General features: G+C 38.7%; 1 protein-coding gene across 5 annotated transcripts in view; it reads left to right on the forward strand.

Annotated features, from left to right (window-relative positions):
* The window catches only part of Nalcn (sodium leak channel, non-selective), a 313,879-nt gene that overhangs the window by 38,564 nt on the left and 248,115 nt on the right, over positions 1-27,200 (forward strand). For all 5 annotated transcript variants that reach the window (XM_047553611.1, XM_047553608.1, XM_047553613.1 and 2 more), the window contains exon 7: positions 19,723-19,877. In XM_047553611.1, the coding sequence (XP_047409567.1) occupies positions 19,723-19,877 (155 nt within the window). The remainder of the gene's footprint in view (positions 1-19,722; positions 19,878-27,200) is intronic.

The following is a 27,200-nucleotide window of genomic DNA, read 5'->3' on the forward strand; positions in this document are numbered from 1 at the left end:
CCCCTCACCCCCATTATATATCATCATCCACTTATCAGGGAAAACATTTGGCTTTTGGGTTTTTGGGATTGGCTTATTTCACTTAGCATGATATTCTCGTATTCCTTTATATGTGTTGAAAATTTTGGCTTCCTGATGTTTCAAATTGTTGCATCTTTGTTCATGAGGAGCATTATTCTTTGTGTTCTTAAATGTCATTACCAAATTTTGAAATTAGGGCAATACTGTTTTTATAAAGTAAGTTCAACATTTTTCTTACTCCTGTTTTTTTCGAGGGAAGGTACTGGGGATTGAACACAGGGGTGCTTTATCACTAAGCTATATCCTCAGCCCTTTTTATTTTTTTATTTTGAGGCAGATTCTTGCTAAGTTGCTGAGGTCCTCGCTAAATTGCCGAGACTGGCTTTGAACTTGTAATCCTCCTGCCTCAGCCTTCTGAGTTGCTGGGATTATATCTTCCTCTGTATTTTTAAAGACTAGAGCTACTAAAAGATTGATATACTTTCTTACTTAAATATTTGATGGAAATTCTCTAGACCTGAATCGTTTTTTTTGTTTGTTTGTTTTGAGAAGAGTTTCCATTACAAATTAAATGTATTTACCTTAATGGGATATTAAGATTTTATTCTTTTTGTTTTGTCAGGTTTGGTAAATTTTGTTTTTCAAAGAATTTATGTATTGTTAAAGATTGTCAATATCAGCACAATGTTTATAAAAAATACTCTCATTTATCCTGATACTTGTAGGACCAGTGGGAATAAACTGTTGGGAATAAGCTGTTTTTTTATTCCCGATGTTAATGTTTTTTATTCCTTTTTAATGTCTTGCTCATCAACTCTATTACTCTTTTCATACACAAAAACTTTCTGGCCCATTTAATTTTCTTTTGTTATTCTTTTTTTTCCAGGTAGATTCCTTTTTTAATCATCATTGTTTTCTACTTTCTGCTTTTTGTTTTATTTCCTTTTCTTTTCCTTATCTCTTAAAATGAAAACTGATGTCACTGTCTTTAACAATTTGTTTTAATACGAGAATTTAGAGTTTTCCTCTGAGAACTGCATTCATCAGCTGCATCTCTATGATTTTCATACTTTGTTCTCTAATGATTGTTGAATTCAAATATTCTCTACTTGATCTATTCTGTGTTCTTTGACCTGTAAGTCATTTGGAGGTATGTTTCTAGGAGGATGTGATTTTCTAAAACTTGTTATTTGGGGTGTGTGATTTTATTTTGTTGTGGTCAGACCCAAGTCCTTGGAAAATTTAATCTCTGGAAGAATCATTTTAAGGACCAGTACAGGGTCTACACTGGTGAAAATTCCTGAGCATTTGTAAAGAATGTCAACTCTGCCATTTTTGAGTGATACTGAATAAAATTACCTTTGTCCAGACAACCAGTAGTGCTGATCCAGTGTTTCTAGCCTTCCTTATTTCTTCTTTTATTTTAGATCTTTTTTTTAAGTAGTATTTATTATTTTCTTTTTTTAAAAAAAGTTTTTTGTAGTTGTAGATGAACAGAATGTCTTTATTTTATTTGTTTATTTTTATGTGGTGTTCAGGATCAAACCCAGTGCCTCACTCATGTTAGGTAAGCACTCTGCCACTGATCTACAGCCCCAGCCCAAGTCTTCTTCTTTTATCAATTACTGAAGGAGCACTATTATATTTTCCAAATATGACAGGAACTTTCAGTCTCTCTACTATTTCCATTGGGTTTTGCTTTTTGTAATTTATAGCTCTAATTAGGTGCATGAACTATGAGTGTCATTGTGTCTTTGTGAAGAGCTGAACTTTTGAAACTGGTTTTGGGTTCACTCTGTGAAACCTGGGTATGTGATGGATCAAGAATACGACCTTTGGGCTGGGGTTGTGGCTCAGTGGTAGAGCGCTCACCTCGCATGCATGAGACCCTGGGTTCGATCCTATGCACCACATAAAAATAAAATAAAGGTATTGGGTCCACCTACAACTAAAAAAATAAAATAAAATAAAATAAAGGTATTGGGTCCACCTACAACTTAAAAAAAAAAAGAATATGACCTTTAAATTTTTCCTTTAATAATAACAATTAAATTTTGTAACTATAAACTAATTTTTAAATTTAATCAACTTTTATCTTTTTAAACTGTTGGTGTTTTCCCACAAGTACTTAAAATTAAGTGTACTTTGGTTCATTCCTGGACTGACAATAAAAGCAAGCACATGGCAAATTCTTACTTTGTTTTAAAGCATAAACCACATAATCCTAAACTCCGCCTGGAGGTGAGGAAGCAAACCTAGTGATTGAGGCTAAATTGAGGAAGAAACTCACTAGTAAAAGGTCTGGCACATAGTTGGTGGTTAGATACCCTACTTGCAATGCTCATTCCACGTTAAAACCTTGGAACTTATGGATTTTTTAAAAAAGGGAAAAGTCTGTGGGTATAGCTCAGTGGCATAACACTTGCCTAGCATGCATGAGACTGGATTGGCTCCCCAGCACCACAATAAATAAATAAATAAATAAGGAAAATGAACTAACCAGTGGCTGCTGACTTTATTTCATCCTCCCCAGCAGCGTTGGCACGTAGCACAAAAGATGAGAAGCATCCAGAACTCCTACGTGCTCTCGATGAGAATAGAAAATGGTACAACTACTTCAAATAAAAGCTTGATAATTTTTTAGGAAGTTGAACAGTCACCTACTATATCTCCCATTCATTCCATTCCAGATATTTAAGCAAGAGAAATGAAAATCTGTCACACCTACCTGTAATGTTCATAGCAGCTATTTAAAATGGCCCAAACTGGTTACAACCCAAATTTCCACCAGTTGGCAAATGGATAAGCAAATTGTGGTATATCCATATTATAAACATGGGTTTTTTTGGGGGGGAAGGGGTGGGTACCAGGGATTGATCTCAGGGGTACTCGACCACTGAGCCACATCCCCAGCCCTATTTGTATTCTATTTGAGACAGGGTCTCACTGAGTTATTTTGGCTAAGACTGATTTTGAACTCTGGATACTCTTGCCTCAGCCTCCCTTAACTGAAATTACAGGTGTGTGCCACCCAGCTATAAATATGTTTTCATAATAAAAGGAAATGACCTGTTGATATATACCACATTTTGGACGGGTCTCAAGTTAACTTTGCTGAGTGAATAAAGCAAGATGAAAAGCTATTACATATTCTATAATTCCATTTACATAATAGTAGAGAAAGTGCAAAGCTTATCAATAAAGATAGAAAAAAACAATTAGTGCTTGCCTGGGGATAAGGGCCAGAGTAAGAATAAAAGATTGCACAGCGGGGCTAGGAAGCCTGCAGGGTTGGTCGATATATTTCTGATCTTGGTTGTGGTTCTGTACATATGTCAAAATTCATCCATCTGTGCATTTTCCTGTGTGCAGCTCATTGCACGTCAGTCACACCTACTAGCTGTTTAAAATGTTTAAGTGTGAGGCAGAAACCTAATTTTTCTCATGGTTAGGCAATTGTCTCAGCACTATTTATCATGCACTACTGGACCACCCACAGTTTGGTGCCATGGTTCTCATTTACTAAATCCCTGTCTGGATGTGGGTCTATTGCTATCTCTCCCTTGTGCTTGATGGATCTGTTGACAAGCTCCTTCCAGTATCACATTAGAACTCCTTTATTACAATCTGGCTTTATGCATAGGGCCGTATTTTCAGCTCTCTGCCTTACACAAGCTCAGGATTCGACCTTCTGCCTATGTGGACATTGCAACCCAAGCTCTTGGATCCTAGATACATCATCTGATTCCTATCCCCATTTTGCCAACTCAGATTCCTTGTGTTGCTACCCATAGAGTTCCTTCTTTCTCAGGAATTTGTATTTTTTTTCTTGTGAACCTAGATATGTGGTCTTAAATGCAGCCTTTTACTGGACAGAGTTAGTCATTTGTAGTCCAGTCAATGTAGTCCATCTTGCCAGAACCAACTTTCATGGCTATTTTTTCCTCTTGTTTTCATGATTATCTCATGAGATCCCTGAGGACGCATAGGGAAGTTTGAAGGGGATACTGTGTTATTTTCATCTCCTTATCCTTAGTACCTGGCCTCCTAGCACAGTATGAGTACTTGGTAACTATTTATTGAAGTGTGGTAGATAACACATGACATTTAGACAGATAATTATAGCATAATGGAAAACTGACATAGAAAAGGAAATAAAAAGGGAAAAGAGAAAAATAAGTCACTAAGAGCAGGAAAGGAAAAGGGTTAAAAATAGAAAAATACATTCAACGCAGAGGAAAGTAGTGAATGAGCACAAGGAGGGGAGGCAGCTTGGAGGCAGCTGTGAGGACGGTTGTGTGGGTGAGGAAGGGACCAGCGTGGGCAGCGAAATCTGTAGGTGGTTTTCGGTTTTTGTGTTTTCAGTGTAAGCAGACTGTCAAATATGTCTAGAGTTTTCTCTGAGTAAACATGAAAAGGGGAAAAGCGTTTGTATGGGTGGGAGACCATAGATAGGGAGGCGAAGAACAGAGAGCGCCTCTTGGTGATAACCCCATGTGAGAACTGCGGAGCCTGCGGATGCTGCTGCTTCCCAAGAGAGCATTAGAAAGCCTGATGCCCCAGCTAGAAGACCAGGCATCGTGCTGGTGCACTAAGCCCCAGCACAGATACAGTCAGCTACCAAGACAGGCACGTCTCGATTATAGTTCACATCGACACAGACTCAGTAGCCCAACTGGGAGGAGGCCCGCAGAGCGCCTGCCCAGCCCAGGCCCTCCTGACGCTTCTCAAAGTACTCCTGGTCAGCGCCATGCTCTATGGGCACATAGAACTGGGGTCCCTGAAAACACGCAGAAGGCCTCCCGAATTCCCAATGTGTGCTCCCGCTCATGCCATTATCCTAAAAATAGAATTCATCATTGAGGAATTTCCTCAATGCTGGCAGAAGTTTTGGCAGAATGTCTGCATTTTCTCTCTCACATTTGCAAAATCTCCCCAGGAGCATGACCTGCACACATATTCTCTTCTTTTTCTATGACTCCTAACTTACTACTTGAAAAGAAGATAGCCTAACTCTCCACATGTTAGTAATACTGCTCATAATCACAGTGTTCAGAGGTTTGATGATTCATTTTGAGAACCAGTCACCGGTTTCCTTATAATTTTCAGCTCAGTATTACTGAGTATGAAAGTCCCACGCATAAGCAGAAAAGCTGTGAATACCACTATTAGTTCTAGCCCAGACATCAATTTTATTTTATTTTTGGAGACTTAAAAAAATGTCCACTCTCAAAATAAAGCAAGAAAATATCAATTTTTAAACAGTTTTTGACTTCCCTATTTCCATTTGTGACTTCTCAACTATGACTTACAAAAGAACAACATCCTGTCATTTGCAGCAGCATGAATGAACCTGGAGGACATTATGTTAAAAGAAATCACCCAGGCACACAAAGACAAACACTGCAAGAATGTTTAGGCAGGATCTAAAAAATTCAATTCGCAGCTTTAGAGAGGGGACGGTGTTTGTCTGTGGCTGGGGTGTGGCAGGTGACCCTAAGTGAGAGAAGGGGAAGTTGTTGGTCAAAGGAAGACAGGAAAAGTAAGTTTAGAAATTTATTTCACAGCAGGGCGACTATAATCAATGATAATGTATATTTCAAAATCACTAAGAGTCAAACTTCAAATCGTGACAAAAAGCATGAAGTAGTGGAAGTGATGGCTATGTGGATTAGCTTGATTTAATCATTCTGCAGTGCATACATATATTAACACATCACAAGGCACTCCATAAATGTAGATGATCTGTCAATTTAAAACACTATTAATTTAAAAATATGTTCTCACACATCTGCATCAGATATTAAGCTGTGGTTAACATCTGATGGTTGTTATTCCAGCTGCCAGGTACCATTGGGTCCCCGTTTCTCATCGTCATTGTCCTTTTATATTTCTTCTAATTTCTGCCTAATTGATTTGCAGACCCTGTGGCCTAATAGTGGGTGAGTCTTCAGACCAGAACCTTGTATATCTTTAGCTCACCTCTGGAATGGATTCTCTTTAATCCGTGAGGCAAACAGGATAAAGAGAGAAGCAACTCGATTCATGCAGTTTTGTTTTTAAATGGAACACGTTTCTTTTAAAGCATATAGAAAGGAATCTTAGCTATGGCTTCAATAGCATAACCAGTAAAGTTTTAGACTCCCCTCTGATAAGAAATGGCAACCTACAGCAATTAGAGAAAGAATAATGAGATTTGACTGAGCAAAGCAGTTCATTTCCTAAAGAAAGCTGAGAATAACAATGACTGGTAGCAGAAACTGGTGCTATAAAATACCAAATGTGATGGCAGAAATCTCCCTGGAGCTGAGAGAGGAATATGTAGAATGGAGCTGGCAGGTGAAATGGAAAAGAGGAAGACTTACCTGACACCTTATTATCATTCCTGAGAAAGTAGAGAAATGTATTCGTAGCTTCGTATCCAATAATGAAATCTTATTCTCAGAAGAGAAAATTAGAATAAGCTAAGTGAATGTAAATGTTAAACATATAAGAGTGTATTATAGATTGAACAGGATCCAGCCAAGGGTTCAGGCAATCACTTGTGGTGGCTAGATCAGTAGATTTAAGAAGTAAAGTGACCACAGCTACCGAGGACCTTCTGCCTCATCCCTGTTGTTCCACAATAATTACTAATAGTTTTGATTTCTGTCTTAAGGTGACATACATTCTCTGAACATCCTTCCCAGGAGCAGCTTACAGGATTTGGTGGAATTGTATAAAATATCACTCTGAATTGTGCTAGAGACAATATAAAGTTGAATTTGGGACAGTTTGCTATTGCTGGTCCAAATAAAATTTAATTACCCTAAGGAGTAAAATTAAATTTTACCTTATAAATTCTGTTTACAAATGGTGAATTTTCTTTAGAAAAATGGATAGGTCAGAAGATTAAAAATAGAAGCATAGTAGAAATTAAGGGTATTAAATTTTAACTTCTCTGGACTTTATTTAGAGATAGTTTTATACAATATGTAAAGTCATAAGTGCCTTAAATTCATGCAAAGTTCTAGGAGGTCTTGATTTATTTTTTATTTTTTATTTTTTTCTGTTAACAACACCATTTTAATCTTATCCTTGAAGCAGCAGCAGAAAACATATTAATTGCAGTTTAATTTATGCAACAAATATTTCATTTTAATTATGCTTGATTTTTGTCAAGCTATAAAAATGTCAATAGTTCTGACAGTTTTTTCTTACGAGTTTTTTTAAATGAAATAATTAAAATCAAGTGTTATTTCTGAAAGAAATTATTATTAAAGATTTCTTTTTTATTTTATTTATTTATTTATTTTTAAATTTTTATTATTATTGTATACAAATGGGATACATGTTGTTTCTCTAGTTGTACATGGAGTCAAGGCATACCATTTGTATAATCATACGTTTACATAGGGCTATGATGTTTGATTCACTATTTTTTTCCCTTCCCCCCCACCCTTCCCACCCCTCTTTTCCCTCTATACAGTCCTTCTTTCCTTCATTCTTACCACACTCCTTATCCCTAACCCTAAACCTAACCCTAAACCTAATGCTAACCCCTCCCACCCCCCATTATATGTCCTCATCCGCTTATCAGCGAGATCATTCATCCTTTAGTTTTTTGAGATTGGCTTATCTCACTCAGCATGATCTTCTCCAATTTCATCCATTTGCCTGCAAATGCCATAATTTTATCATTCTTCATTGCGGAGTAATATTCCATTGTATATATATGCCACAGTTTCTTTATCCATTCATCAATTGAAGGGCATCTAGGTTGGTTCCACAATCGAGCTATGGTGAATTGAGCAGCTGTGAACATTGATGTGGCTGTATCTCTGTAGTATGCTGATTTTAAATCCTTTGGGTATAGGCCGAGGAGTGGGATAGCTGGGTCAAATGGTGTTTCCATTCCAAGCTTTCTGAGGAATCTCCATACTGCTTTCCAGAGTGGCTGCACTAATTTGCAACCCCACCAGCAATGTATGAGTGTTCCTTTTTCACCACATCCTCGCCAACACCTATTGTTGCTTGTGTTCTTGATAATCACCATTCTAATTGGGGTGAGATGAAATCTTAGGGTAGTTTTGATTTGCATTTCCCTTATTACTAGGGATGTTGAACATTTTTTCATATATCTGTTGATTACTTGTACATCTTCTTTTGTGAAGTGTCTGTTCATTTCCTTAACCCATTTGTTGATTGGATTATTTGTATTCTTCGTGTAGACTTTTTTGAGTTCTTTATAGATTCTGGAAATTAGCGCTCTATCTGAAGTATGGTTGGTAAAGATATTCTCCCACTCTGCAGGCTCTCTCTTCACATTGTTGATAGTTTCCTTTGCTGAGAGAAAGCTTTTAAGTTTGAATCTATCCCAGTTGTTGATTCTTGCTTTTATTTCTTGTGCTATGGGAGTTCTGTTAAGGAAGTCTGATCCTAAGCCAACAAGTTGAGGTCTTGATTTATTTAAGCTTTTTTGAAAGGGAGAAGAGCAAGAGCGACTGCTACATTTAAATTACAGGATTTATGCAGAAGTGCCTGGTGAGGAAGGAATGAAAGAATATGTTTGTATAATCACCTATTGGAACATTTTTATTTAAAACACTTAAATAAAAATGAGGGAGAGGACATAGATTCCTAATTAAATAATAGCAACTATGTTGAACACCTCACATACCCAGGTATTTTGCTTTTATAACTAGTTTTTAGGACAATCTGAAAGAAACTCTTTCCCCCATTCTGCAGATGAAGATACAGTCCCAGGGAGGCGATGTGCCCAGAGTTAGGTAAGCGAGAGTCAGGATTTGAACTTCCAAGGCCATGTTTATAAAACCATTTGAGCATCTTTTATACTATTTTAGCTCCACATCTATCAGCCTGAATATAAATCCAGATTCATATGTGCAAACTCCTTATATGTAGTATACTTTCTACGCATAGAGAAAATTAATATTCCTGTTACATTTGGTTTCCAGCCTCAGGTAGACCGTTCATTCCAGGCAATTAGTCTCATCTGAATGCTTAAAATCCTGGCATATAACTTATAATATAAATTCAATAATCCATGTATCTCTTTTAAAATCATCTGCACATCAGTTCCCAAGACATGAGTCAGCTAAGCCAACAATAAAATCAATCTTTCATATGATAATAATCTTTTAAAAGTAATTATAAGGGAACATTTCAGCATAAACTGAATGTCCCTATGAAAATTAATACGTGTGTTTTGTGTTTCACAAAAACATTTGTGAGAGTCTTCAGTTTAAAAAGAAAAAACTATGCGGTTTGGAAAGAGGTCTAAAAGAAATTGTGTGATTTCTTATGATCAATTCCAAGATTTCTTTTGATCACATGTTAACTTCTCAAAAAAAGAATAATGTAATTACATAGGTGTTAAGACTTTTATTGATAACTAGTGGTAAATAACCTTTTGTGAACCATTGATATATGTTCTTGTCTCATTTAATACTCCTGACAACCTTGTAAGCTGTGTTCCATTTTTACTTCTATATCACAGCCCGGGAAATAGGTTAAATAAGATGGTCAGGATGAAATGGCTTTGAAGCAGCAGAAAGGTGCTTGGACCCTGTTCTCCTTCACCCTCATCCCTCTGCTTTCAGCTTTGACTTCTCAGTGGGATATTATCGTCAGCATTCTGATTTCATTCAGATATCCCCAGGTCCACCTGACCAGCCTGTTTTTCCCTGTGATAGAAACTATAATATCATGCAATGATTCTAGCCTTACCCCCAGTGCATTTTGGAAGTGAATTTCTAGGACAAGAACTTTTGGGAGAGAAAACCATCAGGCAGTCTTTGTGAAAACATTTATTCTAAGTCACATCCTTGGGTCTGTGTTGATAGGTGGGGCTGAAATGCTCAGAATTGACTGGGTTAAAAATCAATGATTTAAAACCTTAGTTTTGCATTAAAACTCTCAAAGACATAGAGTAGAATACCAAAAATGTGAGACTTTTTACAGGTTAGATCCTAAGTCTTCACAGAAATGCTTTGCTTCTAGCTAGCCTGGGGGCAACCTGAGTTTCCTCTTCCCTTCAGGCTGTTCCCCTAGAAATGTTAGCCTCTCATTATTCTCACAGAGAAGCAGATTTGTCCATGAGTTCTGAGAACCGCTAAGCAACTATCTCAATTTTATTCATTCAGCAACTTTTACATATTTTTATTCCTAGAGATTGAATTGGGCAAGTGCAGGTGGTGACTGAAGGAGGCTGGGGCCTCCTTGGCACTTTTTAAATCCTTCCCTGACCTTCACTTTTCATCTGCTAACCTTTGTGGAACCCTCCACACCTGGCCATCCCCCAAAGAGGAAAGCCATTGAAATGGGAGAGCGCTTCTCTCCAGCCTTAGGACTCAGTTCGATTGCATCCAATAAACACAACCAGACTCTGGGTTTCTAATAGGTAAGAGATGCTTTGTGTTCCCCATTGTTAGTTCGCAGTGCAGTCTTATAGATGAGGCATGATCCTCATGAGGAGGCGAAGGGCATGGCTCCTTACTGCACATGACTTTGTTGGCTGAATCACCAATACATTCTCCAGGAACAAAAATTAGTAAAAGTTGCTGAACAAATAAAATTGTGACAGTTGGCTCAGTTCTGGTGGCCTCTTTCCATTGAGACAAAGGACCCACTTGTGCATATAACTTCTCACCCTGCATCTTCCAGTTTTTAAAGCAAAGGTAGAGGACCTACTGCTTGAGCAACTTTTGACCCACACCTGAAAAATGCAGAGAGTAGACTGACTGATCACCTCAAAATAGGCTGGTTGGGAGCTGTCTTCACATTGTCTACATCCTCATTTGTTTCTGAGGCAATTTTGCATATGGCTATGTTCCTCTCACTACGTGCTCCCGACTCGGCTGTAGTCTTGGTTCCTGTCAAGTGCACAGTCTCCGTCCATATTGGCAAAATAGTGGATGATGTAGAAAGCAAACTTGGGGAAAATATATATAACTCTTAAAAAAATATTCAACTGTAACAAGGTAAGATGACTATTTATTGTACTTCTTTAAAATATAACCTCGTATTGTCATTTAAATTTCATAGCCAAAATATTTGAAAATATTTTTCATTTTTTACCATTTTTGTGCATAATGTCTACAGATCTCTATAGCTTTGCCTACCGAGCCAATTAGGAATGACTGAAAGTTGAAAAATTATATCAAAATACTCACTTTAATAATAAAGAGGAATTATTTCCTGGAAATAGTGCAGATTAACTTGCTTATTAGAAAAGGTGTGACATCAATATTATTTCTTGCCTCCGACTATCTTGTTTTGCAGCCCTACTGAAAGTTTAGGTAGTCTTTTGAAAGTCTTTAAAAATCTTCAAAAATCAATAAATAATTTATCTCCACAAAAAAGATCCTTACTTTCCAAGGTGGGATTAGTTTTTCAAAGCCAGCAGTGTTAGAATGTGCTAGGCCCATTCCGAGGAGTTTTTAATTAATCCTGACAGGAGGAGGCTAAGGAGAAGTGAGAAGGAAGCCAGATGATTCTCTGAAGATAGGCAGGTGACAGCCAGAGCAGGTTCTTTATAGGCACTTGCAATGACAGGGACAACCTTTAGCAAGGGTCAGCATTTTGCAAGACAATGAACCTTGTTTTCTTGCCTACCACCAAGATTAAGACAAGCACTACCTTAGGTGTCAGAGGCCACACTCAAGTGTGGGTGAAAGTCAGTGTGTGTGTGTGTGTGTTGTGTGTGTGTAATTGTTTCCTCTGGACTTAATTAGAATTATGTTCTTCAATTTTTTTTCCTATCACACAATGTAAATTGAAAAGATGAAATAAGAAACAACAACAACAAAAAAATGCCCTTAGACTGTGTCGTGTTATCAGTTGCATGTGGATTAGTCATGCTGGACTTGTTTGTTTCTTCGCATCACAATTTCTGTGGGTTTCCAACTTCAGAAATATATGGCAGCTCCGTCCCCATGAATATCTTTTTTATAACGAATAGGTAAAATTTGGCTCATCAAGAAGTCAATATCATCCTGCTGATCTTCAGTTTTTCAAGGAACAGACGTAATACCAATGTTAACTAAATTGCTGTCTGTAAATGCACATCATAGGTATAGTATGTGAAAACCTTGGAAGTAATTTAGTAATAACGTTTTTTGTGAAATAATGTTTTTGACCTTTGGGGTCTTTCTCACAAAATAGGAACAGGTGGAACAATTAGTTCATGACACATCAGTTGTAGTTGTCAGTTTGGGGAAAGCCCACATACCTACCTTGTTCTCCTTTCTGTAAATCTCTAAGCATGTAGTTTAAAAATTGTTTAGCATGGCAACACCTGCTTGTTTACAACCCGAGAAAGAACACCGAATAACCACAGCTCTCAGTGAATGGGTAACAGGCCATCCTCCTCCCCCTCTACTTTGCCTGTTCCCATAATCCACGTATACCTATATGCTGTGTGACTCAGCTTTTCATTGCTGTGACAAAAATACCTGACAAGAACAGCTTAGAGGAGGAAACGTTCATTTTGGCTTATGGTTTCAGAGGTCTCAGTCCATGGTTGGTTGACTTCACTGCTCTGGGCCCAAAGTAAAGCAGAACATCATGGTGGAAGAGTGTGGGAGAAGAAAGCATCCCAGGACATAGCAGCCAGGAAGCAGAGGGGTCGGGGGAGGGAAGGGGCCAGAGACTAAATCTCCCCTCCAGGTACATCCCGGTTACCTGTTTTCTCCACATAGGTCCCACCTCCCGGTTGTCCATTTGGGTGTCAATGGATTATTCCAGCAAATGGATCCATCCACTGATGAGGTCAGAGCTCTAGTCATTGCCTGAAAGCCCCACTTCTGAGTCTTGCTGTACTGAGTACTGTGCTGCCAACACAGGATCATTTGGGGACACTCCAGACCCAACCGTAACATATGCATTCCCAGGCTTTGACACTTTCACTTACAGAGTGGAATGTGTCATCCATTCCTGGAACTCGTCCCTGCTGTCCTTTCATAGCTGTTACTCCAAGTAGCAGCTATCCTTGGAGGTGCTCCCAATACCCACCACACCTTCCATGGCCATATGTGGTGTTTGATGATGCTTCAGAAACTCCACGAGCATATCTGTCATAGCTCCTAAAGCAGCAGTGTGCTGTCTTGTGACCCTTCCTCTTCTGTCCTTTCTCACATGGAGTAGTAAAGTTCTAAGTGGAAAATACATTCCTACACATCTCCATTTCTAGCATGCTTTGTGGCACAGTGATATCACAGTAATAATTCTGAATGAGCAAATAGTCATTCAAATGAAATAAAATGCACCCCCCAAGGAATATGTTTCTAACTCTACAGGTGAGGAAACCGAGGCTCAAGTGGCTATAGTGAGTTGCCCAAGGTAATTCAGTTGGTTAAACACTGAAATGAGATGATAATTCTTGGTTTCCACTATATGACTCAATGCTCTGTGCCACTAAGATTAATGGTTAATTCAAAACTATAGAACTAAAGTCCTGAGTTATTATTTGGAGCTGTTATTTTAAACAATTTTAGCAACAGGCTCAGAACACATTTTCTTAGCTCTCAAATTCCTACTCATTGTTATTTGTAAATAGGATATTTTGTTAAGAATTTTTTTAAAAGCCATATGCCAGGAGGATAATTAAAGCCTTTTGAAAATCAATTAACTACTCAGAGGGATTCCAGTACTTGTTTTTAAACGTGGAAATGACTAAAGCCAGAAATTTAAAATGTTGAGAATCCCTGCCAAAGTGTAGGTATCACACTAAAAAAAAAACCCCAAAAACAACACATACAAATAGGATGCACTTATTGAAGAGTTTCTTTCTGTAGTTGCTTTACAAATAAATAGATAAATTCATCATAGATTTAAATAATGGTGGAAAGACACATTCATTCATTTATTCAGAAAATAATTATTAAGCACCTACTATGTTAATCAAAGTTCTCCAGAGAAATATAACTGTTTATTGGCTCAAATTACACGTACACACACACACACACACACATACACACAAAGAGAGAGATTTAAGAAAGTAGCTCATACAGTTACGGGATATGGGACCTGGCAAGATCAACATATTCAAAGTGGGCCTGCAGGCTGGAAATCCTGGCAGTTTTAAGCAGTTTTAAGATAGACTACCTTTCTCTTTGGTAGTAGATCTGTCTTTTCTCTTAAGGTCTTCAACTGATAAAATGAGGCCCACTCATGTTATGGAGGATAATATGCTGTTATGGTTTATGTATGAGGTGTCCCCCAAAGCTCATGTGTGAGCTGGTGCCAGATTACAGGGATGGATGATGGGATTAGAGTGCTGTAACCTAATTGGTGGATAATTGCACTCGAATGGATTAACTGGGTGGAAGCTGTCGGCAGCTGGGGTGTGGCTGGAGAAGTATGGTGGCATACATTTGGGGTTTCTCTCTTTTTGCTTCTTGGCTACCATGTCCTGTGCTGCTTTCCATGATGTTCTGCCTAACCTGAGGCCCAGGGCAATGGAGTCAGCCTACCATGAACATGACCTCTGAAACCATGAGCTAAAATAAACTTTCCTCCTCTAAGTTGTTCTCATTAGTTATTTTGGTCACAGTGACAAAAAGCTGACTAAAACATGTTTTATTCACAGTCTATACATTTCTGTGTTAATCACATTTCAAAACTACTTTAACCACAACATCTAGAATGGAGTTTGACCAAAAACAAGGCTCTGTAGTTTCACCAAGTTGATCCATAAGTTTAAACATCACAGACTATGTGTCCAGGACTATACGGAATGGGAAATTACAGTAGGGAGCGGTTGAGGTGGGAGGAATCCAATAAACAGATGACCATATGAACATGGATTACATTTGTCCTAAGCAAAAACAAAGGTTCTCTGACACGTTTCAGCAGGGAAACCTAACCCAGTTAGATGGAGTAGGGTGAATTCCCTGAGAGAGCGACTAAAGCTGGGATCTGAAGGCTAGCTGGTGCAGTTTAGCAAGCAAAGATGGGAGGAGAGATTACCATGCAGAGGAGATCCTGATGGAGGAAGGACAAAATAAGATGTGGAACAGCAGAATACTTGGGGAAAGTTACGCAAAAAGCTGTGGGAAGCTTGGGAATAGCCACATCCTTCAGCATCCTGTGGATCATTTGCAAGTTTGCTACTATCAAGGTAGCATGATGATTATGAAAAATCTTCAATATGGGTTGTGCCAAATGGATGGGAAGAGCCAAGAGCAAGGTCCAGGGTGACCATCAGGAGTCTGGATAATGGGGCATGTAGAGGAAGGGGTGGGAGGGCTAACAGCTCGAAAGATACCTTGGGGTGTATTTCAGAGAACCGACGATTACTTATGAGTCTTGAGGAAGAAGTAGTTGTCAAAGTGATTTCACGATCTCAGTTTGCTGTTGTGTGAATGTTGGTGCTTTTTGGTTTGATGGAGAACGCTGGGGAAGGAGACTGGGTTCACTACAGGGCATTGAGCTGGATATACTTGTAACCAAGTGGAGAGGTCTAATATAGGCAGTTGGGCATGTGGCTCAGAGTTTTAGTTTCTATAATGAAAGAATATTGGGATGGTAGTTGAAATTGCATAGGGAGAAATATCATGAGAATAAGAAAGGAAGGCCAAGGAGAAAACTCAGAGCAACTCAGTAATAAAAGCCAAATATAGAAGGAGACTGGCCTAGGAAAAATGTCTAGAACCAGCATCTCCACTGTCAGTGGAGTCAAGTTGCCTTGTGCTTTTCTTCTGCAGTCACATCTCTCTCTCCACAGCCAGGAGAAGTTTTCCACTTGTAAGGACTAATGATTAGGTTGGGCCAACCTAGATAATCAAGGTCAATCTTCATAACTCATGATTTTTGACCCGAATCACATCTATAATCTTAATTCCCTCCCAAAGTAACATAATATAGCTTTTCCTTGGTCTCTGTGGGGGATTGGTTCCTGAAATCCTTGTGGATTCCAAAGTCTGAGGATGCTTGGGTCATTGGATAAAATGGCGCACACTTTGCAGGAACCTACATGCACCCTCCTATACTCTTCACATCATCTCTAGATTATTTATGATGCCTAGAGCAATAAATGTGCTATGTAAACAGTTACACTATATTGTTTAGGGCATAGGGACAGGGAAGTTACTGGTATGTATCAGTACAGATATAATCTTTTAAAATAATATTTTCCACCTGAGGTGGTTGAATCCCACCTGGAAGCTGGGAATATGGAGGGTCAACTGCACTCCTGGGTTCCAGAGGTTAGAATCTTTAGGGAACCAGTATTCTGCCTTCCACAAAAACAGTTTGGCAGAACACAGCCAAGAGGTCACAGAAGACAAAAATGAAAATTTTTCTAATTGGATTGTAGCACAGAGAGATGAATAAGAGGAACTTCAGAGTCTTGAAGATTATGGAAACTGGCTAAAAAATAAAATCTGGGAGATTACAAGTAGATACATTTTTCAAGGAATCTGTGAGTAAGAAATGCAACTGGAGAACCTCACTTTGGCCTGAGCAGATATTTATGATGACTGGAAGCATCATAGTCCATATCTAGAATTTGCCAGGTGGAACAGCAGTTCAGCATAACTGATTCCAGAAAATCTATTTTCTATCCAGAATATATAAGGAAATATGAATAATAAAATAATTAGTATTAACAAATCAAAATAAAATCTGGAAGATTCTTATTAACCAGGAAAATGAAACTTAAGATAAATAGCAAATATATATCTGGAAATTCCTAATGTTCATTCCAATTTTTAAAAATAAGAATTTCCATATGGTTTTAGAAACATGTGTTCCAGAGCAATCAATCACTTAATAAATATATGTCTAATGAGAATCTGCTAATAGCTTGACGCTGGCAAAAATAACGTTTCAGATCTGCTGCCTCTGAAGCCAAAAGCCTTCAGAGTGATATCTGGGCTAGTGAGAGTTGTGCCTGAAATGATAATCAGTGCTAATATGAAGAAAAAAAGTCCAATATCTATAAATCAATGAAAATGCAATCATGATAGTTAACAGTTATTGAGTGAGTAACTAATTCCCAGTGCTATTCTGGATGTTGTGCATTAGCTGACTTAACCATTAAGTGCCCCTGCCAGGTAGAAGCAGTCATCAGTCCCATTTTAGAAATGAGGCCACCAAAACAGCAGGCTCCTGAGCTGGAGTTTCAGTCTAGGTAGTCTACAAGTTTCGGATTACCCATAACCAACCAAGTACCCATTATATGTCCTGTACAACCACAAGTCATTACATTTTTGTCCCAGTTCTATGAGGTAGGCATTTCCACACCATCTTACAGATGAAGAAACTGAGGCACAGGTAGATGAAGTCACACTTGTAGTAAGTGGCTGAGCCAGAATTCATGCCCAGGAAGACTGGAAATAAGAGTTCAACAATCTGTGTGGATGGAATGTTTTCTAGAACATTACTGCTGCTCACTTTAAAAACACTTGAAATGTTAGCAAATTAATTTTGATAGTCTAGTCCATTTTCCCTCTTTGACTGTCATTTTGCCTTCCTCTAGTATAGATGAAGAACTAGGTAATCTATTAAGTATCTTTCAGTTACTCAGTTCTGTCAGCAAAATGCTTTCAATATCACTGGCCAAAATTTCTTCTCTATTTTTTGTATAATCCAAGACTTTTGTGCTTTTACATGCCTGATTAATACTGTAATTTATTATAATTATTAATCATTCATAATAAACATTTATTTGGTCACTTGAAACATGATAGTTTTTATATATGCACATTACTTGGTTCATTTTATGTGACCCTCTTGCAAGTTTGCTAAAATATGTATTTTTTATTAGAGCGTTATGTTTGTACATAACATCTGGATTCTTTTTGACATCATTATATGTATAAGAAATTTGATTTCATTTCCATCCCTTCTCTTCTCCCTTCCTCCCTCCCCATTTTCTCTCTCCTCTACTCTGTTGACCTTCACACCTTTATTTATTTTTGATTGGTACTTTCTACATATACATCAATGAGATATTCCCTTTGGTACCTTTACATATGTACATAACATGGTTCTGTTAGATTCCCTTTATATTTTTTCCCCCTCCCTCCCTCTCATTCTCTTTCTTCTACTCCACTGATCTTCTCTTTATTTTAAATTTGCTTTCAATTATGGTACTTTCCTGTTTTATGGATAAGGAAACTGAGCTTAAAGGGACTTAGAACCTATTCAAGTCACATAATCAGTAAATGCAGAACTGGTGTTGAACCCAGCAAGCCTCACTCAACTGGAGCTCTGGAGTGTGGTTGCTATTTTGCTTTAGTGTTGTTGGTGCCAAAGCTGAAACAGCCTCAGATTAGAGGTAGGCAAGGAAGAATTGTTGGCCTACATGGAAGAATGTGAACTGAGGAGCAGTGAGGTGCTCGCCTAAAACCTTACCTTTCCAACCCACCCAAGTGATAACGTCTGTAGGTGGAACCTTCCCATTGGTTTTGTATGTGGGGTCCAAAGGGTCAGCTTAAAGAGTGAATAGAGGTCGGAATGATTGAACTACTCATTTCCTGGGAAGTGTAGACAAATTTGCGGATTTACAGCTAAAGCAAAACTCTGAAGGAATATGCACATGCTCTCTGAATTGTGGGTGAGGCTTCTAGAGCTTTGTTTATGACTGAGCCCTGGGCAAGTTATCAGCAGGCACGGTGTGTGTGTGTGTGTGTGTGTGTGTGTGTGTGTGTGTGTGTCTGTGTGCACATGTGTGGGTATGTAAAACCATGTGTATTTATGTATCAAATATTTATGGGATTGCACAGCGTGGGACGGGACTTTAGAGGAAGTGTTCAATATGGGAAAGGGAGTAGCTACTTGAACATGGAAAGGTGTTAAAGGAAAGAACATGTCACCCAGAAAGTCAGCCTTGGTATTTTTCATAAGTGAAGGGACTCAAGAAATTCCTAGAAACACTAACGTAGTGGGACATGACTATAACAAGGTCATTGGTTTAGAAGCTTGTGAAATTGTCTTACCCAGCTGTGCCCTCTGGCACAGTCCTTATGAATGGTCTCAGACAGCAGATGGGGCCTGTTTATAAGTTCAGCAGGGAACGAGATTCCATAGTCCTCGTTGCAGTGATGAGAATTTTTGCCATCAAGAAAGCCATTGCCTATCTCATCCTTCCACATCAGCCTTAGCCTGTCATTAAGGACAGAAAAGGGTCTGTCAGCTCCACCTAAAAGACCATCACCAAATCACCTCCTAATCTCTCTCTTTCCAAGGCAATACCTTCAATTTTTCTTTTTATAGCCTGATTTTCTTTCTAAACTGAACATCTGTGGTCACAGCAGATGGCTAAGCATCATTTATAAAACTCAGGATTTGTGCCATACAGTAAATGACCGTCATCACCTAATGCTGATCAGAAGTGGAGAAGTAACATTTGTGCCAACAGCAGGACAAGGATTTTGTGAATAACAAGGAATCTCCAGACAAGTTAGCATTTATCTCTTCTATGCAAATCTACGGCAAAAAATCCTTTACTTATCTGGATCTTAGTCTTTAATGGCAAAAGCAGTTAACAGTAATATTCCTCTAAGGAACTATTATGGGAATTAATCAAGTATCATTTGAGAATGTTTGATATGGCATTAAGTTCCAAATACCATTCATGAATCATAAATCTTAAATCTGTGCCCCTATAGTAATTATTCATGAAGAGTTATCATGTCATTCATTTTAATCAACACTATTGTCAAAATTTCTAACACTCTGGTGTCTTATTCACAGGAATGTAACCTGGAATAGCTTAGCTATCCCAGATACACACTGCTCACCTGAGCTAGAAGAAGGCTACCAGTGCCCCCCTGGATTTAAATGCCTGGACCTTGAAGATCTGGGACTTAGCAGGCAAGAGCTGGGCTACAGTGGCTTTAATGAGATAGGTCTGTCTTACTGGTAAAACACATTTTCAGTTTCTATTTTGTGATGCTTATGAAATGGAAATTAATTTTATAATTGATATTTCATGTTAGTTCTGGCTATAGTATAAAAGAAATGCATGTGCAAATTTTAATCTATGCCTATGGTATAAGATAGTCTGTAACAGATTGTTTATATAGTCTATAGTGTCTGTATAGAGTTAAAAATCTTTCACATTAGGCTGTTTTGATTTTTAACCTTAGTACATAAAAACATGTGTTTGTTGAATAAGGTTTAGAGTTGTTAACTCAAGATAACAAGACTTGGTTTCCTTCCTTCTGTAACTATACCCTAGTAAGCACGGTAAGTCTTAAAGACCTGTGATATTAGGAATTTATGAGTGTGGAAAGCTGAGAATGCTCTGGAACAGAGAACAGCCAGTGAAATACCTAATGAAGATGCACCGGCTGTATATGGAAAGGTTGGTACTTGAATACAATGTGGCAAATGTGTACATTTCTTCTTTCCTTGTTTGATTAAGTCCTGAAATGTGCCCTTACATGCATAGTGAAAGAAATTAACTTTTGCCATTTAGTTGATATCACTCTATTTATTACACTTCCTCCAACTTGCACATTTTGCATTATTAAAACAAAAACTGTGAAATTCTAACCAAGTATTTTATACTTTGAGAATTGTTGCTGAAATCACTTTTCACAAACTTATTTTTATTTAAAATTTCCAGGCCCACATGCATTTAAGAGAGTTCTAGATATTTCGACTCATGGCCTGAGAGACAGATCTTTCCCTCTATAGCAGGATGGTGATTATGCTCTTTTGGAAGCCAAACTGATTTCTTCACTTTAATGTGGTTCACATTTCAATGGGCAACTGTACCATGGGAGATTCTGTAGCCAGAGGGGAGCATCAGCCCCTATCAACCCTGCGTGGCCTCCGCTGCAAACCCAGCCATAAGACCTTCTGATGTCAGAACCAATGGCTGGTGCACATACTCCCACCAGGGCCTCCAGTTCACAGCAGTGCCAGGAGGTTACAAGAGAGTCTGGGCTGGGAAGTGGAGTTTTATTGATTGGGCTACTTTCCTGACTTATGAACTGAACTACAAAGTTGCAGCTTTCATAGCAGAATATAGTATTGAACATGGGCTGAAAAATTAAAATAGGTGGTATGGAATGAGATGAGACACAGAGAGGGTAAGCTGCTTGGAACAAGCCCAGCCACCCCACCAGGTGGCAGGACTAGAATGCAGACCTACAGCTCATTGTTTCAGAGGCTCATTGGGTGAACCTCCATCCTCTATGAAGAGTAGCCTGTATTCGAGGGCTCAACTGTTCTTGAAAAAATCCCCCTCCAATCCTTTAAAATCATATTGCTAAAGCAAATCACACCCTATTTGAAATGCAGCCATAGTGCCTAAACTTGAAATGCTGAGTTCTATTCAAGTTGATTCATCTTTCTTTACTGTGGCTTACAATACATTCTGTTAATAAAGGATATATTTAATCTCTCTTTGAGAGAGGAAGTCTCCTTATAAAGAGTGTTGGTTTGAGAGGACCATTTCCAGCAGGGAAGTACCCTGGGGGCCATCGGCTCTCACTAAAGCAATTATCTTAGTATAGCTGTACTGTAGATTTGCACATTTATCTCTCAAAGATTTAAGCTCTTTGAAAACAGGAAGTTGCATCTTTTCATCTTCATGTCTCCAGGGCCTCATGCAATCCCTGGCTCATAGGGAGCCCTCTGTAAATATTTACTCATGGTCTGAACAAAGTGTGTCCTTTTGAATTCTTCATAACTAGTCCTGTCTGTCTTAGAAGATGGAGCCACAATAGAAAATGAAGTTGTTTTCTGGTTTTTCTTTTCCCAAATTCTGTCTGTTTTTCTTGGTAAAGCTCACTAGTCCTCATGACCTTTTCTATATAAGCTTCATGGAATCTGTTTGCTTCTTTTTCTCAGAAGATGATTGAATTCATCATCATTGCATGACATTGTTTGATAATGAAATGTTGACTTTGTACTATAATCAGAAAATGTCTAAATGGTCACTACAGTTTAGGTTGAAACAGATACCTTCTTCCTGATATTATCTATCTCCACAGATACACAAACTGCTGTCATTTTAGGAGATTATTTTTAAAAATTCTTTAGAAAGAAAAACAATATATTCCCCAAAACGAGGACAAGAAATTATTTTCTTGACATACATGATCCATGCTTTATGGGTGCAGTTGAATTTAAAACATGATTATCCTTTAACATCCGAGTGGATGTATGTTGTCTGCTGCAGTGTGCTTAATGTTGATACAAGCAAGAGACTCCTTTGACTCCTTTGTGGTAGAGTTTGCATGAAGTGATTCAAAGGAATGGCTCTGGAGTTTGGAGCATGGGCCCGTGATATGCTAAATTGGTGACACTGGAAAGGAATTGCCTCAATTTCCCCATCTGTGAAATGGGGTACATGACAGATCTACTTGTAGGGTTGCAGTGAGAAGTCGCTGGAAAGCTACACTTAGATGGTGTAGAAACGTGGTGTGCCAACAGCTGGAGCAGCTAACAAAGCATGTGTGCCCAAGGAAACCAGGACAGAAGAAATGCAGAGCCTCAGATGGACATTCCCCATTGTTTGCAGCCCTTGCTTCTCAGGTTCAGGGTCTTCCAGCAGGGGAAGAGCAGAGGGGGAGAGCAGAGGTGTTCTGAACTTGGCCCTGTCTGTTGACTGTCCCCACACCTCGCTCCATTCTGGTTGATGGGTAGAATTCTGGAAGGCAGATTCTTGGTGCTGTGTTCTGCGGGTGGGGGCACTGAGCATCCGGTGAGCTTAGGAGCTCTGGGCAGAGGCAGGGCCACAGCATCTCTCTTCCTTTGCAGATTCCCACATTGATTGTCTGTCTCCACCACACCTTATTCCAAGTCACATCAGTGCTGATGAAGAAGAAGTTCCAAGATAATTTCCAAGACTGAGTTTCACTCTTGGTTTGATAGCATTACTCACCTTTGGGGAGTTTCTGATGGAGATGACCACTGTCCAAGTGATGTGCTGGTAGATCTGTCATACATGGGAAAGAACTCACAGCAAACACTGTGATTTACTTGTCATGATCTTTCAGAAGAAAGTAAGGCATTTGGTGTAGGAGTTGAATGCAAAGCTCTTTGGAGGATGGTTGTGAGCTCTCCACCACTGTATAGTCAGGTAAAGAATGAAACACATTCAGTTTGGATTAAACAACCCAGTGAATGTTGTTTGATGATAAAACTCATCCTGAAGAGTCACTCAGAATGTAAATAGACATCAGACACTTTTGTAACTGGTGTTTCAAATCATAAGAAAAAAAATCCAGTCTTAAAGCACCCAGAATAAATCAAGCCCAACCAAAACAAGTTATATCAGAGGAAGCCCCTAAACAAGCAAACTATAAATCAGGACACTGGAAAACAGCTAATAGAAATGGCATTTAAATAATATGTTCTTTTCATACCATGTGTGCTCTCTACAGTGGCCAATTCCCTATCATTAAATATAATAATCAAAGATAAAGCCAGGAAATGATAAACACTGTGTTGTGACGGTGACTAATTGTCCAATGGACAGGCTTCATTTTTGTAATCACTATCATTACTTATGACAACTACTGCTATCATGTATAGATTGCTTGTTACGTAACTGGCAGTCGGCAAAAAGGTTTCCCTCCACTGTTTTTAATCCTCAAACCTGTAAGGTATGGTTATCCCAATTGACAGGCGAGGAGAATGAGATGAGCAAGAATGGATTTGCCCTGTCTCTTGCCAGACATGTCAGGAGCCAAGGGTGCCACCTTCGTGCTGTGGAGCTCAGGCTCCTGGGCTGCAAACTTTACAAGATCTGTGAAGTCAGCCCTGCAGAGCCTCCTCCATTCCAGTGGCTTGTCAGGGTGACTGGCCCATGACAGCCTCTTTATGACAAGGAACCAGATATGTGGGTCCTCCTACCTAATGATCCATCAACCATCTTCGCCTTCTCTCATCCTGAAGTTCTTAGGGCAAGAGGTGAATGTGATCATGCCTGCCAGTTGCTCACTGCAGACCAGGGTGCTCTGGGGCTGGTGTCTGGCTTCCGATCTAGTCCTTTGCATTCTGTGTGACCGAGAGTCGTTACATGGAGTGACCCTGGGCAGCATGGCGTAGTGTTTATGGATGACCTGTGCATATTCTCCCAGGCACGTAATCGTGTCTGCACTAGTTATGACCCCTAATGTCAGTGCTCTGCACAGAGTGGTTACACTATGTTGTTTAGGGAATGAGGATGAGAACAAAAGGTCTGTGTATGTTCACAACAGATGAAATAATAAAAAAAAAAAATTGACGTGTGGTTGGTCAAATGCATGGATGGGGAAGCGTGGATGTGGAGGGCCCACTGTAGTGTGCAGCACGTGTTAACTGGAGGTAAGGATCTAAAGATGAAGGATGCCTGGAAGGCGAGGTAGTTTTACAAAGCAAGGGATAGAAACAGTGGCAGCAAAAATGAGTAGGTACTGCCATGTTGCAAAACCAGGTGGTCAACATGCAGGGAGGAGACAGGCAGAGTGTTGAGGAAGTGAGGAGAAAGAAGCTGTTTTGTTCAGCTCTATGCTTATCTGGCTTAAATTCAAATTCCATTATAAGATGTATGTATTGACTCTAATTTATAGCCACATGTATGAGTTTCTCCTGTGTGTTTGAATTTACTTCCTCCTTCATTTAAGGTGTGAATATTTAATTTTGCTTTCTAAATTACCACAAATTAAACAACAGTTTTACCCAAAATGAATTCGAAAGTATGCATTCACTTCATTCATTTCTGTATAAGAGATGTGACACACAGACTATTTACCTTATTAGTCCTCTTAATTAAAAAAAATACTTGCAAGGATTTCCTTCTATATGTCCTTCTTAAAATATTGGGTGGGAAATCTACACCTTGTCATCTTCACAGGAATTAAAATGTGAATTTTTGGTGCTTATACAAATTTAATGTGATGACTTGTAATCTTTGTAAATTTTTGTGGCATCAAAAAATTAATTGGGCCTTTCAAGAAAATGCAGAAAATTAAAGAGTAACTCATTCTTCCAGATTCTAGATAGTCCCAAGCCGCTTCTGAAGGTGGCTGTTATGGGTATTGAAGTTTGGGACTGGTATTTTTTTCCAAGGGGAAATACTGTGTATTTTAGCTGTTATTTACTTCATGGGATTTTCCTCCTTTGACTTTGGGTAGTATTGACCAGAAGATATGGAACCGGCTCCCTGTGTGGATCATAAATCAGTTTTATTAAATAATGATGAGAAATGTCAGAGATTACTTTCATCACTAGTAGCTTCTCTGCTGGGAGCTCTGCTCATATCTTGATGAAATAAGATCACCAATGAATCTCCCCACACAGACCTAATGCTTCAGTTTTTGACATAAGGATTGCTCGATTTTAAAATCCCTCCCTATATATTTTTATTGACATTCTATTATTTTTATAACTCATCTCTTTTTACACTTGATATTAAATATGGACATAAAATACAATGAAAGAAAATCACTTTTATTCCAATCAGAATGTAAATTGAACTTCTTTGATGCTGCTGCTAAAAATTGATTCATCAGATTTAAACGTTGTTAAACTATATTTCATACTGCCATATGTGGTATCAGAAGAAAACTTCACAAAGTAATACAAAATAGATAGTTATTATGTATCTTTAACTATGATGTATTACAGAATGTACATTTTTATTGCCATTGCATTAAAAAGTCACAGTCAAGACTCATTTGTAAAATATGTAATTGAGATTTATGATGCTTTCTGAAAAAACACCCAAGGGTTGTTTTCCGGTATTAATCTTCATGTTTACTGTTGCCACTGGGCTTCTCAATGTTTATGAAAAACACATAGAAGACAGAACCGGGCAGTAGAATTCAACCCAGAGTGTTCCTGCTTTCGCCTGAGAGTTCTATGTTTGCTCTCTGAAGGAATTCCTTCAAGAAAAACCTGACAAACGATGAAATTTCACCAGAGGAACCGTTGTGAATACACTCAGTCAAATACAGGGGTTTTACACCTGGGTGTAGGATCAGTCACAGGCAGAGTGTGTGCACGAGGATTTGTGCAGTCGCTGTCGTTGGGTGTTATGAGATTTTCAAACAGGGTCACAGGCCAACTTAAACTGACATTAGATGTGCGGATATTATTCAGCATGTTAGAAAGAAGGGTTGTAGGTAGAAATTGCAGATGTGACTAAGGAAGGAGCCACTGTCTGGTGTGGAGGCACTGGTCAGAATTTCCTATGGAATGGATTTGAAAAGACAGATGTTGGTCTGAGTTTCACTGGACAAGGAAAGAGGATGTCTAAAGGGGATTTCTCAGGAGAAAAAGTGATTTTTTTTGTTTTGTTCTACCTGGAAGAAAATATTTGTTGGAAGTATCTAGTGGTTTCTAAGAAACTAGCATTTTATAGTTATTTAAAAATATTTGTAGATCATAAAAGAAGTACTGAAAATAATGAGATTTAGTGAAGGAAAGTAAAATTCTGCCATATGGAATCCCTCCTCCTTCTCTCTTCCTTCCTCTTCCCCTGCCCCTTTCCTCTTCTTAAGCATCATGGTTAAAATAAATAATTTTAATTCTTCCTACTGAGACACATTTAAAAGGCTTTCAGTTTTTTCTACTATAAATAATGCTGTGTTGAACACACATATATGCCCTGTGCACATGTATGAATCTTCTTTAGAACAGATTACTGGAAACAATTTCTGGGTCACAAGTTATGCACGTTTTTAGTAGAATGGATGACTACTGGTTTACCTTTCAAAAAGACCATAAGGATTCATAATCCTCCTCTTATTTTATGAGAATGAATTTTTTAAAATAGAAGGTATTCATTTCTGCTATGCACGAATATTAAAGGGAAAAAAAAAACTGTGCATATTGTGGGCTCTACTGAACAACAGCAGTCCATGCTCTTCTTGAACATGATCATCCCAGTGGTTCTGGGGTGTCTTTCTCCTGCTTCTCCTGGCCACATGTGCCCCACCCTCTAGGCCCACTCACCCAGCTTCCCAAATACACCAAATACTTTCCCAAATACTTGTTGTCTCCCTTCTTTGAACTACAGCAGCAAAGGCTTGTGCCTGAAAGTTCACACTTCAACCCACTTGTGTCCCACGGTGAATCCACATGACTCTGTGTGTGCATGTGCACGTATGCAGGTGCACATGTGTACTTCACTCCTGTCTTCTTGATTAGCTCATAGATCTAGGGGACCTAGGTGGAAGCAAATTTTCAGGTATGTCTTTCGACATCTTTTCTCTCATTGAGCTCTATGC

Source organism: Sciurus carolinensis, chromosome 5 (assembly GCF_902686445.1).
Source record: "Sciurus carolinensis chromosome 5, mSciCar1.2, whole genome shotgun sequence".
Classification (NCBI taxonomy): Eukaryota; Metazoa; Chordata; class Mammalia; order Rodentia; family Sciuridae; genus Sciurus; species Sciurus carolinensis.